We start from the raw sequence: 17847 nt of genomic DNA, 5'->3' as shown, positions 1-17847 counted from the left end.
AAAAAAAAAAAAGACTGAATCTTCCCCTTCTGGATTCTGTTCAAAGTTCCCCAAATGGTTCTAACATGCAGTTCAAGTTGAAAGCCACTAATATATGCCATCACAATTGTCAATTCAAAAACAAATAGTATACTTCTTAGGAAGCACTGACTTTATGTCAACTGTAGAATAATTCAGAAAAAGATAGTGATAATGGTGGTATAATATAAAGTATATAATCAAAGGCAATGAATAGTATTTGTAAAGATTGTTAAATTGCCAAATGTTCTGTTGTGTCTATATTTACCAAACTAAAAAGTTATGAACTGTTCTAATAATCTTAAAATAAGTAATACTGGTAGTCTTCAACTTAGAAAAAACCTGAATTAGGATAAATCATTCTTAAGACCATTTGTTGCTTTTAATTAATTTCTTTCTTTTTATATTTTAAAATTAGTGATTCTTGTTGTTTACTGCCATTGAGTCGAGCACGATTCACAGCGACCCTATGAACAAAAGACCTGAAGCCCTTCTATAATTATCATCATTTCTCCAAGTTCATAGAGTTTCCAGAGGCATGTGGCTTAGGAAGTGTAGGCCAGTCCTGCTTCAAAAAAAAATTTGTAATACATACTATATTATATGCAATGATTTCAACTCCTAAAGACAAAGATAGGATTTATAGATATTGATAATTATTTTTATTGTTAGGTGCCAACAAGTAAAGTACAACTCATAGTGACCCTATGAACAACAGATCTGAATCCTGTCCTATCCTGACACATTCAAGGCCCTGACACGCTCACTTTCCCAATCCACTTGCTGAGGGTCCTCCTCTTCTTTGCTGATCCTCCATCTTTCCAAGCATGATGTCTATTTTCAAGGAATAGCCTCTTCTCAGAGGCATAATATCTAGACCAAGAAGCTGTTGTCAAATGGAAGAAGGGACCACTAAGTGGTTTTGAATCAGGAAGGGTGTGCATCGAGGTTTTTATATCCTTTCTTCATACCTATTCAATAATTACGCTGAGTAAAAAATTCATGAAGCTAAATTCTGTGTAGAGGAATGCAGCATCAGAATCGGAGGACGACTCATGAACAACCTGCATTATGCAGATTGCACAACCTCACTTGCTGAAAGTGAGGAGGACTTGAAATGCTTGCCAAAGATCAAGGACTACAGTCTACAATACGGCTTAAATCTCAACATCAAGACAACAAAGGTCCTTACCACTGGACCAATAGATTGAAACTTTTAATTTCATCTTACTTAGATCCATAATCAATACTGATGGTACCAGCAGTTAGAGGATCAGCAGATGTATTACTGCACTGGACAAGTCCACGGTCAAGAATCCCTTCAAAATACAGAAGAGCTATGATGTCAGTTTGAAGACTATGGTGTGCCTGATCGAGGCCATGGTCTTTTCAATCACTTGCTATGCATCTAAGAACTGGACAATGAAAAAGGAAGACAGAAGAAGAACTGATGTTTTTGAGTTGTGGTGTTGGAGAAGAGCACTGAATATCCCAGACTGCGGAAAGAATGAACAGATGTCTTGGAAAAAGTACAGCCAGAGGGCTCCTTGGAGGCAAGGAGAGTGAAGCCTCACCTCTTATATTTCGGACATGTTGCTAGGAGAGGCAATTCCCTGGGAAAAGATATCACGGTCTGAAAGGTGGAGGGTCATCAAAAAAGAGGAAGACTCCCAATGAGATGAACTGACACAGTAACTCCAGCAATTGGCTCAAGTATATCAGACATAGGATAGGACAGGATTCAGGACTGTTATTCATAGGGTCACTATGAGTCATACTTGACAGCACCTAACAACAAGAATAAGAGGCATAATTATAAAAAAATTTTTTAAATGGCATTCAACTTACACAGTCCCACTTCTGATGGAGTAATTGTCTGTGGTAACATTAAAGGCTACCATATATTGAGGACCTCCTGTGGTAGGAGTCAGTGTTATATGAATGAATATGAAGAAGGTGTTATTGTTGTTGTTGTTGTTGTTATTATTATTATTATTATTAGCCTGACTTGAAAGAAAAATCAAGGAATAGATTCATTAGTGAGCTCCCCAAAGTCACCCAAGGCATAAGTGAAGAAGCCCACAATGAAGCCAGTCAACTATGGTTCCAGACACTGGCTCTGGCCCTCTGCTGGCTCTACAAACCCATCCACAATCACCTGAGAGTCTATAATTCTGCCTTCTAAATAGTTCATCTGGACACAGCAGGACTCATTTCAACAGCTCTGTCTAGTTAAACACACAGTCTTTCCATCCTCTCTCTAAATTTTCTTCCTATTTCACATTCACCACTGGCCCTTCAGGAGCCCTGCTCTAGCTACTTCTTGGACCTCATCTCCCTTCACTCTCCCAGCCCCACATCATGGTCTGGTTGTCGCAGAACACAGCAAGCTTGCCTGTTTCAGGATAGTGATGTTGCTAACTCTGTACTGGGACACTAGACAGTGCTGGACATTGTCAATTATGTTCAAAAGCCATTTTCTCAGACACTTAAAGAAAATATGGCTATCCTTGACACCCTATAATTCTATCATCTACCCAGGTGACATGTTCTTAGTAAACAACACTCTTGGAAATAATGTAATTCATTTATTTTCCTCTTTATTACCTGTCACACTCACTAGAATATAATCTCTAGGAACATGAACTAAAACAGTATGTGGTAATTTTTTTTTAAAAGTTACTCAACTATTTCTTAAAAGAGTAAATTGATATCATGTAATCAGACAATCAGGCAATTTTTTAAACTGACAGACTACCTATAAGCCAACAGAAAAAACTCTTACAATAAAATTCTTACAAAGTGTACTAATAAATCGGAGTAATCACTATAAAATTAAATAAATAGGACTTCTCCACTACCATAAACGTCCAGAAACTTGTTGTTCAAAACCTGAAAATTTTCATTCAAAGTCACAAACCTACAATCAAAATTTGCCGAGGCTAATTTTCTTCTTTGGGCCTGTCCAATTAGAATGGCTTTCAGATATGGTGTTAGGGCAACAGCTCCATCTAGGATCCAGTCTTTATTAGAATCTCCACCGCTGAGAAAACATGTAAGAAAAAAGATGAGCATCAGGCTTGTGCTTCTGTATAAAATTGGTGGAGAAAAGTGGAGTAAAAGGAGGTATCCATTAATGTCAGAAAAGTTTACCTTACTAGCAATATATATTCTTTTTCTAATCTGTAAGAAATATTCTCCATTACAATAGGATTCAGTTAAAATACTGGATAATTTTAAAAGTAAATTCTTTTTTTTTTCTTCTGTTTGTCATCTAGGGACTAATAAAGGAAAAACAGATGTGTATCTGAACATTTGGGCTGTCACTTGATTTGCACACTAATTCATTTACATTTATCCTCATGAAACATATTTTGAAATGTAAACTGACTTCAAGTAGCAAGGATCAGGCTAGTGTACTCAAATTACATCGTGACTTTGCCTAAATCAATTTTTCCACAGATAACTCTTTCTATGTACAAACTGGAGACACTGCCCCTAGAACTAATTTCACTGAGTTCACCTTGCCAGAGAACAAGGGACATATAGAACAGATAATTCAATTCACTGACCAAAGGATGAAAAAGTTGAAGATGTTGCTGTCATTGGGTATCATCAAGTCAAGTATGACTCATAGTGGCCCTATGAACAAAAGAGGTGAACCCAGTCCTGTCCTGCACAGTCCTCACACTTCCTGACATGCAAGCGCCCATTGCAGCAGTTACTGTGTCAATCCACCTGGTTGAGGGTCTTCCTCTCCTTTACCAACCCCTCCCAACATCATGTCCTTCTCCAAGAAATAGCACCTCTTAGTAATATGTCCAAAGTATGTGAGGTGAAGCCTCATCATTCTTGCCTCCAAAGAGTACTCAGCTGTACCCTCTCCAAGATGTTATCTTGTTCTTTCTCTCCATAGGATGTTCAGTGCTCTTCTCCAACAACACAGCTCAAAGCTGTCAATTCTTTTTCTGTCCAGGTCTCAGATGCATAGCTAGTAATCAGAAAGACCATGGCCTGAATCAGATGCACCTTAGTCTTCAAACTGACATCACTATCCCCCAATAATTTGGAAAAGTCCCTAACTGCAGATTTTCCCAGTGCAATGTGTCTTTATTTTCTGACTGCTTGTACCAATGGTGTTAATTGTGGATCCAAGCAAGATGAAGCTGTTGACAGTTTCCATCTTCTCTCCATCCATCATGACACTACCAGTGTCCAGTGGTAAGAATCTTTGTTTTCTGAGCATACAATCAGGATACATTAATGATAATTGGTGACTAGAATGCAAAAGTAGGAAACAGTAAAGAAGGAACAGTAGTTGGAAAATAATGGGCTTCGTAATAGAAATGAAGCTGGAAATAGAATGATTGACTTGTAGTACACTCATTTATTCATTGCAAATACGTTTTCTAAAAGACACAAAAGAAGACTTTATATGTGGATTTCACCTGATGGGCTGCATAGGAATCAGATTAGCTACATCTGTGGAAGAAATCACTGGAGAAGCTCAGTATCAACAGTCAAAACTAGGCCGGGGCAGACTGTGGGTCAGATCATCAATTACTCATATGCAATTTCAAATTGAGGCAGAAGACAATTAATATAAATCCACAGGAACCAAGATATGATCTTGAGTCAATTTCATCTGATTTTCATGATAATCTTAAGAATAGGTTTGAGGCATTGAACACTAATGATAGAAGACCAGATGAGTTGTGGGATGTTATCAAGGATATCATCCATGAAGAAAGCAAACGTCTCTACAAAAACAGAGGAGAAAGGAAAAAATCTAAATGGATATCAGAAGAGATTCTAAAGATTGCATTGGAATGTCAAAAAGCCAAATCTAAAGGAAAAGATGTCAAAGTGAAAGGGTTCAACAGACAATTTCAAAGGGCAGCTTGAGAGGACAAAGTATTATAATGAAATGTGCAGAGAGCTGGAATTGGGGAATAAAAAGGGGGAAACTCGCTCTGCATTTCTCAAGCTGAAAGAACTGAAGAACAGATTTAAACCTCATGTCAAAAGGTTGAAAGATGCTATGGGCAACATACTGAATCAAAAGAAGATAGAAGGAATGCACAGAGTCACTGTACCAGAAAGAACTGACTGACATTGAAAACTTTTAGGAAGTACCATATGAACAGGAGCCAATGGTAGTAAAGAGGAAATGGAAACTGCATTGAAGGCATTGGCAAAAGTTGAAGATAGGTATGAGTAACAGGTTGCATAGAGAGTTGTCTTACTCAGCCAAGGTCATATCTTTTGGCCAGTTCAAGTCTACCACAGCTCTGTGGGAGAAAGTTGAGTCATCTCCTTCCACCCAAATTACAGCCACAGAAAATCAAGGGTCAGCTGTGAGTCTGTCCCAACTCAATGGCAGTGAATGAGAGTAAGTGATATACACACCACTTACCAGTGAGCTCATTATCCATTTCTCCTGCACATCTGCCAGATGTACCTTTGTGTGTCCTGACTTCTTCCTCTTTCCTTCTTCCTCCATGGCACTGCTCAGGCTTACAGTCATTTAGTTGTTCTTCATGGAACAGTGAGTTTCACAAGAACAGGTCCCATGACCTTTTCGTTCACCACCAAATCCCCACACTCAGCACATTGTGTGGCAGGGAAGAACCCACTCTTTCTTGCCTCGGTGAAAATACTGTGGTGGTGGTGGTGGTGGTGTGCACTGTCAAGTTGGAACAGACCCGCAGCTGACCCTCCAGTGGGTTTTCAGAGGCAGTTAATCACATGGGAGGAGACTGCCCATCTTTTTCCCACAGAGCAGCTGGTGGATCTGAACAGCATATCTTTAGATAGGCAGCAAAATTTTTTACAACTAAGCCACCAGATTTCTCTAGGTAAAAAAAAAAAAATAGACGTGCAAAAGAGACCAAATATTTTTAAAGTCAGGAAACAGCAAGAAGCATTAAATCTTCAAATACCTTAAGAGGAAATAAATAATTTGGTACAATTTTTATTAATCACTACTAAAGCCACTCATGCCTCCAGAAACTATGAAATTTGATAAATGTCGACAGTTATAGAAAGGCTTCAGGTATTTTGTTCATAGGGTCGCTATGAGTCGTGATCGAGTCAAAGGCAATCAACAACAACTAAAGCCACTAAGATTTCAATGTCTGTTCAACCACCTGTATAGGTAAGAGGCCCATACTATTCCTAGTATGCTGTTACTCTCCAGTCCTGGCACCGGTGTGTTCACTTCCATATCTGAAACTGGGTGGAAGCCTATCTGGTCTGGAAAACACCATAGATTGTTTTCTAAACTTAGACATTGGCTGCCCATGAGCACACCAGTGGGAGATCTGCAGCCCTGCTGCTCCCTGCTCACTGCCCTCAGTGCAAGCTAAGGAGGAAAATAGCCACTTACATAACCCCAAGGTGTGGGAAGAAGGCAACCACATACACGCACAGTTAGGAGGAACCCTAAATCAGTGCATCCTCAGTCATCAATGATGAAGAATCAACTATCTTTTTCAATGTCAATTTATCCAGATGACACTTTAAATAGACATTAAAAAACGTTGCTGCTTGTTCCTTGATAAAGTGGTTTATCCACCCTAAGAAAAGGATTTCTAAAACTTAAAAAAAAAAAAAACCAACAACAACAAAAAAAAACACGTTGCTGCTGTTACTGTTGGTGGGTGCCGTCAAGTTAACTGCAACTTGTAGTGACTCATGGACAAAAGAATAAAACACTGGCCTGCCTTGTGCCATCCTTGTGCCATTGTAGATCCAAGTAAAATGAAATCCTTGATAATTTCAACATTTTCTCCATTTATCATTATTTGTTTAGTGGTCCAGTTGTGAGGAATTTTGTTTTCTTCATATTGATTACTACTGAAGGTTACAGTCTTTGAATCTCATCAATAAGATTATCAAATTCTCTTTCAGCAAGTAAATTTATGTTATCTTAAGAATGAGTATCCCAGAACACTTGATTGTGCTTATGCGAAACCTATTCTTGGACCAGAGAAAGCTGTCAGAAAGAGCAAGGAAACACTTCATGATTCAAAATCAGGAAAGTTGTGCAGCAGAAATGAATCCTATCTCTATACCTTTTCAATCTATATGCAGAACAGAACATCCGTGAGGCTGGATTAGTGAATCATCAATAACCTGCATAACACAGATGACACAACCATGCCTGCTGAAACTGAGGGGGATCTGAGGAATTTGCTGCAGATGGTCAAGGATTGCAGCTTTCAATATGGATTAAAGTTCAACATCAAGAAAACAAAGATTCTCATCACTGGGCCAATTGGCAGCATCATGATAAATGGTGAAGAGATTAAGATTATTAACAGCATCAGTTTGTTTGGCTCTATAATCAACACTCAGTACTAGCAGCCAGGAAATCAAAAGATGAATTGCATTGGGAAAATCTTCTATCCTAGACCTTTCCAGAGTACTAAGAGAGATGGTATCAATCTAGAGACTGAGGTACACCTAATCCAGGCCACAGTCTTTGCAATTACTTGCTATGAAAGCTGAAGAATGACTAAGAATGATAGACAGAGAATTGATGTCTTTGAGTTGGGTGCTGGAGAATATTGAATATACCATGGACTGCTGGGAAACAAAGAAGTTCATCTTGCAGAGGGTAAAACCAGGCTGCTTATTGGAGGCAAAGATTCTAAAGCTCCATTTTACATACTCTGGGCATGTTGCAAGAAGATAGCAGTCCTTGAAAAGTGACATCATGCTTGAGAGGTTGGAGGGACAGCACAAGAGAGAAAGACCCTCAATAAGATGGACTGATTCAGTGACTGAGGTAATGGAGGTAGGTGTGTGTCAGAGACAATAAGGTTGGCTCAAGATAGAGCAGGGTTCTGAGCTGTTGTACATAGGGTCACTATCAGTCACAAACAACTTGATGGCATGTAACAACAACATACATTTAATTGTGTTCAAGAGGAACTTGCACAAGGACCAAGATAAGGCTATTGAAGCAGAACAGGTACTGTATTGCTGAAAATCACAAGGCATGTGTGTCTTAGTTTTATCCTTTCGCCATACTTGTTCACAAGTTGTTATTACTCTACAGGCTGATGGGTATAGGTGCGAGTCTTAATATAGCTTCCTCTGATTTGACAGTCCACAGCAATAACAATAATTCCTTATCCATGCTGGACACATGAAGAAGAACACGGTAATAGTACTGGAGGAAGACTCATGAATATCTATGATATGCAAATGACAATAAAAATAATCTACTCAAAAAGTGAAATGCCACTTGTAAGATGCTGCAATATCAAATCTCTACAAGATTTTCCAAGTACTTACTCTCAATTTTCATACTTTTCTCACTGAAGATATATACCCACCAGCTCATACAGTACTAGCCTGTAAGCCACAGTTGAGAAACAGAAAATGAAAACCCTAAATCCTCTAAGAAATTCCATTTAGCAGCAGGAAGACATGGACCAAATGAATCACTGAATCTCCTGATTCATCTATATGAAGGAATAAGACTTATGTGCCAGATCACTTGGAAGATTAATGATCAATATATTCTTAGCCCACAGAGTGATGATGGAAAAAACAGAATTAGTAATACTACAAAACACTGTAAGATATTTTTCGTAACTTTCCTTATAGCCCAAACACTTGGTCCAAATCCTCTCACTCAGATGCTATATAAAAAATAGTAACATGTATCTCTAATAGACTTGAAATAAGCGACACAGAGTAATAACGTGTACACCAAAGTCCCTTACAGCTATATTCACAACACCCAAAATATGGAAGCAACCCGTGTCTGTCAGTAGATGATAAACAAAATGTAGCACATGCATACAATGAAATACTACTTGGTCCTTAAGAGACATGAAATCCTGTGCATACTACAGATGAATTTTGAAAGCAAATGCTCAGCAGAATAAATTATGCATGAAAAGACAAATATTATTGGATCTTATTCACATGAAAAAGTAGAATAAGTAAATGCAGAGAAACTAAGGGTGGGAGGGAGGCCGGAATCAGAAATTATTGCTAAAAAGGCCTCCTGTTAAAGGTGATGGAATAAATTTTGTAACAGAGATTGCAGAGTATGGTAGATGTAATTGACGTCACTGAATTATACCTGTAAATAAGCTGAAATAGCCAATGTGAGGGGTTTTGTCATAATTTTTTTTTAAAAAATCAGGATAGTTGAATAAAAGTTTTAAGTTATTAAGTTGGGGAAAAACATTAAAAAAAAAAAAAAGAAAGAAATCCTCTCCTGCCAATATGGTAAAATGACCAGGGGTCATCAAAGGCAGTCCACACTGAGCCAACGAGCCCTGGGCAGCAGAGGGAGCGCTGTGCGCGCCTGCAGTGGGGAAGAACTTACGCCCTCTGGAATTCTGGAATGCTGAAGATGGCCTGCATAACAGAACTGAGATAGCAGCTGTTGCCCAGGTTCTTCAGACCCGTGTACCCGGGGCCATACATGGGCTTCAGCTTCGTCCCCGATTCCTGGATGACTTCCCACTCGCTGACTCGTGGCTTGATGTCGTTGTCCCGGAGCCCGTTCTCTGTCTAGGGCAGAGTCATTGAAGAATAGCCATTGTAAGCACGATATTTCCTGAGGAGGCCCCATAAATTCTTTCTAAAAGCAACAGTTATTTCTACCCTGTCCCCGCAGCCCCTCAATTAAATAGAGAACTAACAGATGTGATTAAAAGACACTGATAAAGAAGGCAAGACAGAGGAAAACAACAAACAGTAAGTAGAACAGTTTCCAGGAAAAATGCAAAACAGCACATCAAACAAAAAGGCAAGGCAGTGTTAAAGGAATGAGGAAGGAAAACAAGAAGCTTAGGGAATGCCTAAAAAAAGGGAACAGGATTAAGGGGGGGGGCAGAATGGGAAAACTGAAATGAATGACAAAATGGAGAACAGAAGAGGATAAGAACCTGAGGAGAGGGAGATGGCTTGGGCTTAGAGAAAAGAACTAAAAGTAAACCTACACATTTAAAATAGCTCCTCAGAGGGAAAAATATTACTTAGTCATAATGCCATCCAAAAACACTATATATAAGGAAGTAAAGCTTTTACATTAGCAATAATGTGTTGGTTTATTTTTCTTTGCCAACTCTTAAGAGTTCTGTTTCCCTTCCTGAACTTAATTAAAATGATGTTGGACACCAATAATTTTAAAAGTCATAGTCTCTTCAGATCTGACCCCTTTTACTAAACAAAGTGTGCTTCATGGAACTCGCTAACACTGGAGGCAGAAATTTTGCAAGTAAAAGTCAAACTAAAACAAAATAGTACTTGATGAGGTGCCATTTTTACTACAGAATTAAAATCTAAGCTCAAAAATCAGAAAGAAGCACTAAGTATACTCAAGGAGTAAATGTGACAAATTCACATCTAACATGTTAAAATCTTTAACATGAGGATTTCTTAGCGGGATTGTGTAACAACTAAAGCAAACAGTTCCCTCTCCAAAACGCTGGAACAGACATGAAAGTGGATATTCTCACCCCATGCATGTGAAGCATGTCAATTCCAAAATGTGCTAAGTGCTTGGCCAAATGAGGGTCTAAAACAGGTTCCTCTTCTTGAAAAGAATACACATCTAGAGAATAAAGAGAAAATAAACACTGAGATTTGTAACCAAATTATCCAATATTCAGCATGCATCCAGCACACTCCTGCTGTGCACTGTGGAACAGATAAATGCACAAAATAAAAACCTCTAGCCTCATGAGTTACATTCAAATCAGGGAAAGATAGATCATAAGCAATAGCATAATTAATAAGTATGTTTTGTAAATACATCTAAGTATCAATTATTTCCACATTTCACAAAGTCACCAAAGAAATTTTTCTAAGTATCCACATTTGGAGAAGAACACTGAATGTAGCATAAACTGCTAAGAAAATGAACAGGTTCATCCTAGAGAGGGTTAAGCCAGGCTGCTCCTTGGAGGTAAGGATTCTGAAGCTTCATTGGACATACTTTGGACAAGTTGCAAGAAGGGACCAGTCCTTGGAGAGGGACGTCATGTTTGGGAGAGTGAAGGAACAATGCAGGAGGGGAAGACCCTCTATGAGGTGGATTGATTCAGTGACTGAGGTAACCAGGGTGGGTGTGTTGGAGACAGTGAGAATGGTACAGGACAGAGCAGGGGTTAGGTCTGTTGTACCTAGGGTCGCCATGAGTCGCAAGTGACTCGATGGCACATAACAACAACAACATCCACATTTAAAATAATGAAAAATTAGAATAACCAAAAATTAGTCCAAAAACAATGCCTAGTCCTGACCTTCCTAGCCTAAACCACAGTGGTATAACTATAAGGTAGTGGTGGTGTCTTCTAGCCAACTGCAATTCACAGTGACTTTAAGATCATTAGATCTGCACCTACCCTGCCCTGCACCATCCTCCCGTTTTTTCATGCCCAAGCCTGTAACGGTTATCACTGTGAGAATCCATCTTGTTAAGGATCTTCCTCTCTTTCACTGACCCTCTATCTTTTCCAGCATAATGTCTCACTGCAAAGACTGGTTCCTCAAGAAAGCACATCCAAAGTGAGTGAGACAAAGTTTTTCCCTCTCTGCCTCTATGGAAGGCTCTGGGTGCATTTCCTTCAAGACATTTGTTCAGGGTAAAATGTAGTCTTCATAACTTCAGGAAGAAGGAGAGGATGATAGTTATCTGCCTCTGAACTCACAGAGACAAAGACATACTACACTGGCCCTCAGGGATAACTGGATGGTGCAGTCAGGGTACCAGGTCAAGAACAAAACAAATATTATCCACGACATAGCCTACATTCTAGACTTCTCAGCATACCAACTTCTTCCCCCCTCTGCACATCTGCCCTGAGCTTAGTGCTCCCACTGCAGAATGAATGAGAGATTTGTGAGGGTGTCGAGGGTCTTCAACAAATCTCTCCTCACAACACATGTGAAAAATGCTGCCTTTTGTATTGATGCACCAGGATTACTCAGGAGGCTCCACTCCACAGCCTCAGGATTGAGGACACAGCACCTTGGCCCTTCCAGTAACCCATTCTTGGCACATAAATGCTCAAAAGCTTTGTGGAGCTTCTTTTCTTTGAGGGTATAATGTTGCCTCTGTCAGCACCTGTGGCCTACTGCTGTACAACGCTGGCCTCCCAAAATTTGGTGTGTGGATTCAAAGCAGTATCAGTTGCTGGGAGCTCATCACAAATGCACAACATCAGAATGCAGATGGGAATCTGCATTTTCACAAGACCCGCTGGTGCACAGTAAACCTGGAGAAGCACAGTTTAGGTTTTTAAAAGTTGTCTCACTGATCCACTGCTTTAATTAACAGAGCTTTGAGACAGAGAGAAGAGCTATTATATTTTCAGGCCCATTTTGCAGATGATGGAAAGTGAGCCTACAGAGGTTAAATGATCAGTTTCAAATTCCACAGGGTGAACCAAACCCCAGGTACTCTGGCTGCTGATCCAGTCCTCTTCCCTCTCCACCAGACTATTTCTTAAGACAGCTTCAAGTACCAAAGAATTTGGTGAAATACCTTTCTAGGTTTCAAGCAAGAACGAAGACTTAAGAACCATCATGTCTTTGATCCCCAAACTGAACATTACAATGTATTACAACATAACAAGAAAGACAAATTTTTAAAACTAAGTTTATCATTCTTTTCAAACAACAAAATCAACTCATTGCTGTCTAACTGGAAGCAACATAGCTGACCCTACAGTACGTTTTCAGAGACTGACAACTGCATGCAAAAAGAATGTGTATCTTTCTCCTGCAGACAAAAAATAGACTGTCCATGGAGTAAGAAAGCAAGAAAGAAAAAAAAAAGCAAAATAAAAGTCATGCAGAGGCATTCTGCTGAGTGTCTAACTCCAATTCAGAAATGCACTTCTAACAGATCAGATATTCAAACACTGTACAGCTCTCTCTCATACCTTCCTCTCCTACAGGCTAATTTTAACTTTGAGCTATTAATTTTATATATTTATGGTGGGTGTGCATGTGTAATATATAAAATCCCTGACTCCCCCAAAAAAGAAATAATAAAAATGTAATGATTAAAAGGTAAAGATTAATGAGTAAGAAGGGAGAGAGAAGGCCGTGAAAATTAATAAACATATAAAACTCTCACTCATTGTCATTGAGTTGGAGTTCACTAACAGATGGCCCTCCAGTGGGTTTTCAGAGGCAGGAAATAGCCATTGAGCTGTGGGTGGATTTGAACCACCAGAGAGGTGCCACATTTGGGTTAGCCTTGAAGCTTTCTATGGATTATTCCACCAGTGTTCCTTAAATAAATAGGTAAATTGGGGAAAGTAAAGCAATACAGGAGTTTACTGGATACTGTAATTAATTGTATTAATCAATCATAGTTAACTTTTTATTATAAAACAAAATGCATATAACAATGGAATTAAAAAATCATTATGACTTGTAAACTTTTACTCAAAGGGGAAAAAAAGAAATAATAAGAAATTAAACTGTGAAACAGAAAAAAAAATCTCTGAATTAATAACTTGAAACAAATACAGCAATAGTATTTTTAATGCCTGACAAGTAACAGAGAAATACCAGCTGGAGGGTAAAACTGGCACTCCACAGACACCATCAACGTTGGTTATTATTAAATAAACAGACTGTTTAGAAGTCTTAACAACTTTAATTATGAGAGCTCAGTGAGAAAGTCATAAAATTCCTAGAACTACACTAGGCACTAGACTGGGATTTTTTTAAGCAAGTGAAAACTGATCTCATTAAACTCTGCTACATTGCTAGATTAATGTTTCTGACCTCCAAAATATCCTTAACAACTCCAAAGTTCTGACAGACACAAGAGTTATTTCTTACCCTGATGACAAAAAAAGAGTTTAGCAAGTAACTTACAAGATATCTAAAAATGAACTATGATCTATAATCCTAGCAATTTTGAAGATTTTATAAATGACATAGAAACAAGAGCGGAGAAAGTTTTGAGAGATCTCACTGGCTTAAAATGGCAAATATATATTTTTACCGAAAGTTCATTTTACCTCTATCTTCACTAGTAAAACTTTTATTTTGGAAATTATCATGGCACATAAGTATTGTGCCCTTCCACCTACCCACTCACTAAACTTTGCTTTAGATGTTGGTACCAAGAAGCACAGAAGTACATGGAGTTGCTCTCCCAAGAACAGCACCAATGGTGTTTCATGACTAAAGACCCATCATTGTTCCAAGTGAAATGACAAGCTAACCACAGAGAACATGAGGGCAAGATCACAAGAGAAAATATACAGAACATGAATTGCCAATTGATGTGATAAGCAGGTTAGCGAATAGCTGCAACATTAATTAAAGACAAAGATACAGAGTAGAGGTGGAGACGGAGACCAAGACAAAGAATCTGTAATAAACCATATCAATATAGTAATAACTTGCCCACTAAGCACGAAGCTTATCAAAAGTATTTTCTTACTCTATTTCTCTTACAAATCTGTTATAATATTGTGACTGGGGGGAAGAATATTTTGGGTTTTTGTTTGTTTGTGTGTTTTTTAAAATTAATTTTAATGGAAGTTTACAGAGACTTTGGATTTTCATTCATTCATTGTTGTACTTTTCTCTTTGCCCACCCCTCCTCTCTCCCAGTTCAGTCTTCTCTTTGAAAAGTAGAAAAAAAAATCGTTCATTGTTATACAATCTCTCCCCCTCCGTCCCCCAGTCCATTCCACTATGCAGCCTTCATTCTGGACTCCTGTCATGACAGTAAGGCCTAATAATATATCCCTTGTAAACAGTTCTCTCCTTCATCTGTTTCAATGCAATATACATTATTTATCCCTTCTTTTCTTAGCTTCCCCCCAACCCCAATATCAGTCCCGCTTTACAACAGTGGCATTATGTAGTATTTGTCCTTTTGTGACTGTGATATTTCACTCAGCATAACCTCCTCCAGGGTCACCCATTTTGTATATTTCAAGAGCTCCTTGTTTTTCAACTCAATATAGTATTCCATTCTGTGTACATACCACAGCTTCTCTATTCATTTGTTTGTTGATGGACACTTGGGTGGTTTCCAACTCTTTGCTATTGTGAACAAAGCTGCAATAAACATGGGTGTGCACATATTGGCTTGGGTGGTAGTTCTGGCTTCTTTAGGGTATATTCCCAGTAGTGGAATTGCTGGGTAAAATGGTATTTCTATTTGTAACTTTTTGAGGAAGCTCCATACTGCCTTCCATAGTGGTTGCACTATTTTACACTCCCACCAACAGTGAATAAGGGTTCCAGTCTCTCCACAACCTCGCCAGCATTTGTTGTTTGCGGTTCTGTTAAATTTTGTTATTCTTACTGGGATGAAATGATATCTCATAGTTGTTTTGATGGGCATGTCTCTTAAAGCTAGGGATTTTGAACATTTCTTCATGTGTTTGTGTATGAATGAAGTGAATGGCTTCTTTGGTGTCTATTCATATCCTGTGCCCATTTTGCAACTGGGTTGTTTACCTTTATCTTGTTGTGGAATACTTTATAAATTCTGGATATAAGTCCCTTATGTGATATGTCATTACCAAATACTTTTCCCCAGTCTGTGGCTTCCCTTTTTACCCTGTTGGAGAAGTACTTGGATGTGCATAGGCATTTGATTCTTAGAAAGTCCCATTCATCTATTTTATTCCCTCCTGGTTATAGGTTTTTCTGGATGTTTGGGAGACTGTTCTTGTTGTGGATTAGGGCTGCTAGAGTTCTTCCAAGCTTTTCTTTAATGAAGTTTATAGTTCTTGGTTTTAGTCCTATGTCCTTTTCCACTTTGAGTTGGTTTTCGTGTATAGAGTGAGGTGTGGATCTTGCTTGAGTTTTCTGCCGATAGTTTTCCAATTTTGCCAACACTATTTGTTTAGAAGGCTGCCATTTCCCCACTTAACTGATTTTATTTCCTTGTCAAAAATCAGTTGATCATAGGTAGACGGACTGATTTCTGGGTTCTCAATTCTATTCCATTGATCTATGTTTCTGTCATTGTACCAGTATCACACTGTCTTGACCACCATGGCAGTGTAGTAGGATTTGAAACCAGGGAGTGAGATGCCTCCTACCTTGTTTCTCTTTTTAGGGAGTTCTTTGCTTATTTGTGGCCTCTTTTCATTCCAAATGAAACTGGAGATTGCCTTTTCCATATCATTGAAGAATGGAATTGGTATTTGTACTGGGATTGCATTGAATATGTAAATTGCCTTTGGTAGTAATTGTTATTTTCACAATATTGAGTTGGGAAGAATGTTTTATTAGTAATTTTCAAAGAGTAAAATAATTGCTTCTATTGAACAGTACAGTGAGCACTGGTGGCTGAATGGTAAGAAGCTGCACTGCAATCTGAAAGGTAAAGGGTTCAAATCTATCAGGTGCTCTGTGAGAGAAGGATGGACAATTTCTTGTTGTGTGATTGACTGCTTCCGAAAACTCGCCAGAGGGTCAACTATGGGTCAGTTCTAACTCAAAAGGACACAACAATTGAACAGTATACTATTAGGACTACAGGGTACCCTGGTTATCCTTGCTTATCTGCACAGATCAACTCAATCATTCATCAGATTAAGCAAATCTTTGTCTCAGAAACAGATGCTGAAGATGTAAGGTGAAATAAGGTAAGAAGAGCCCCTACACTCATTTAAAGTTGAATGTTTAAAATAATCTTTTAACTTGCTGGTTACTTGTAACGAATGTCAGCAGGAATCATCTTGGCTATGTCTTAGCCATGCATGTGAGGCTTTCTTCCTAATGCCCAGTAAATTAGAGAAATCCACATTTTGTCCTCAGATTCCTACAAGAAAAGGCAGAGAGAAGAGGCAAAGAAGTATCTCCACACCCATAAGTTTTTGTATTGAGAATGACAAACAAAACTAGGAACAATGGCTTTGCTGCTTGTTTTCACGGCTCAAGGAAAGAAAAACAGCACACAGGGTTGAACATCAAGTACTGTGGTTAGAGGGGAGACAGGGAGGAGGGGTTCTTCCCCAGCTGAGTGATCCTTCTACTGAAACCACCTCTCTTCATTCACCAAGAGCTATGTCTGTGAGGCTAGAAGCCACTTGCCATGTTGTTGTTATGTGCCAGAGTCAGAACTCATAGCTGACTCAGAGTAGGTATTCAGAGACAGTGAAACGCACAATAAGAAGTTGGCATCTTTCTCCCATGCTAGAATCGAACAACATGCCTTTAAGTTGGCAGTGCAACTATTTACCAGTAGTTCATAGACAGATGGAAATAAATTAAAGAATGTTTTGGCAATTAAAAATAAAATCATTAAATACTGAATGAGCAAGAACAGCAGTATGTAACGTCACCCTAAATAGCTACTACTCAGTTAGACTAGGGAACTCTGGTGGCACAGTCCATAGGGCAAGGTGCTGCTAATCCAAAGATGGTAACTCTCTGGCAGTTCGAATCCATCCGTGGTTCTCCTCCACGCAATTTACTGCCTCCAAAAACACACTGGATGGTCAGCAATGAGTCAGTTCCAATTTAACAGCAGTGAGTGTGTGAGTAAGAGGCCATACAAAACCTAGACTTGAGACAGGAAAGGAAAATAGGGGAAAGTAAAGGGAAACAGTAGTAAAACAGAAAAGATGGTGTTTTTAAGTGGTGAATCAGTGCAGCAAACGTTGTGGGTGTCCATTCATTTAATCCACAAATAATTGCTGAACATCTGCTTTGTGCAAGAGGCAATGGTAGATTCTGGTTATAAAATGGTACACAATAAAAGAGGCACTCAGGCCCCGTTGTCATACATGGCCACCAATAAGCCAGTGGTCACAGAACATGAAGGAAAACCGTCATGAGGCTTCAGCACAGGAACCTACG

At 38.9% G+C, this 17847-nt stretch overlaps 1 protein-coding gene across 1 annotated transcript in view; it reads right to left on the bottom strand.

Annotated features, from left to right (window-relative positions):
* USP13 (ubiquitin specific peptidase 13 (isopeptidase T-3)) overlaps positions 1-17847 on the bottom strand; it is a 203905-nt gene that overhangs the window by 81766 nt on the left and 104292 nt on the right. The window contains exons 7-8 of the mRNA XM_006884032.1: positions 10509-10603; positions 9371-9558 (exon numbers count right to left, since the gene is read on the bottom strand). Coding sequence (XP_006884094.1) covers positions 9371-9558; positions 10509-10603 — 283 coding nt within the window. The remainder of the gene's footprint in view (positions 1-9370; positions 9559-10508; positions 10604-17847) is intronic.

This window comes from Elephantulus edwardii, unplaced genomic scaffold (genome assembly GCF_000299155.1).
Source record: "Elephantulus edwardii isolate Elephantulus edwardi_28Jun2011 unplaced genomic scaffold, EleEdw1.0 scaffold00031, whole genome shotgun sequence".
Classification (NCBI taxonomy): Eukaryota; Metazoa; Chordata; class Mammalia; order Macroscelidea; family Macroscelididae; genus Elephantulus; species Elephantulus edwardii.
This window is presented reverse-complemented; position numbering and strand designations above follow the sequence as displayed.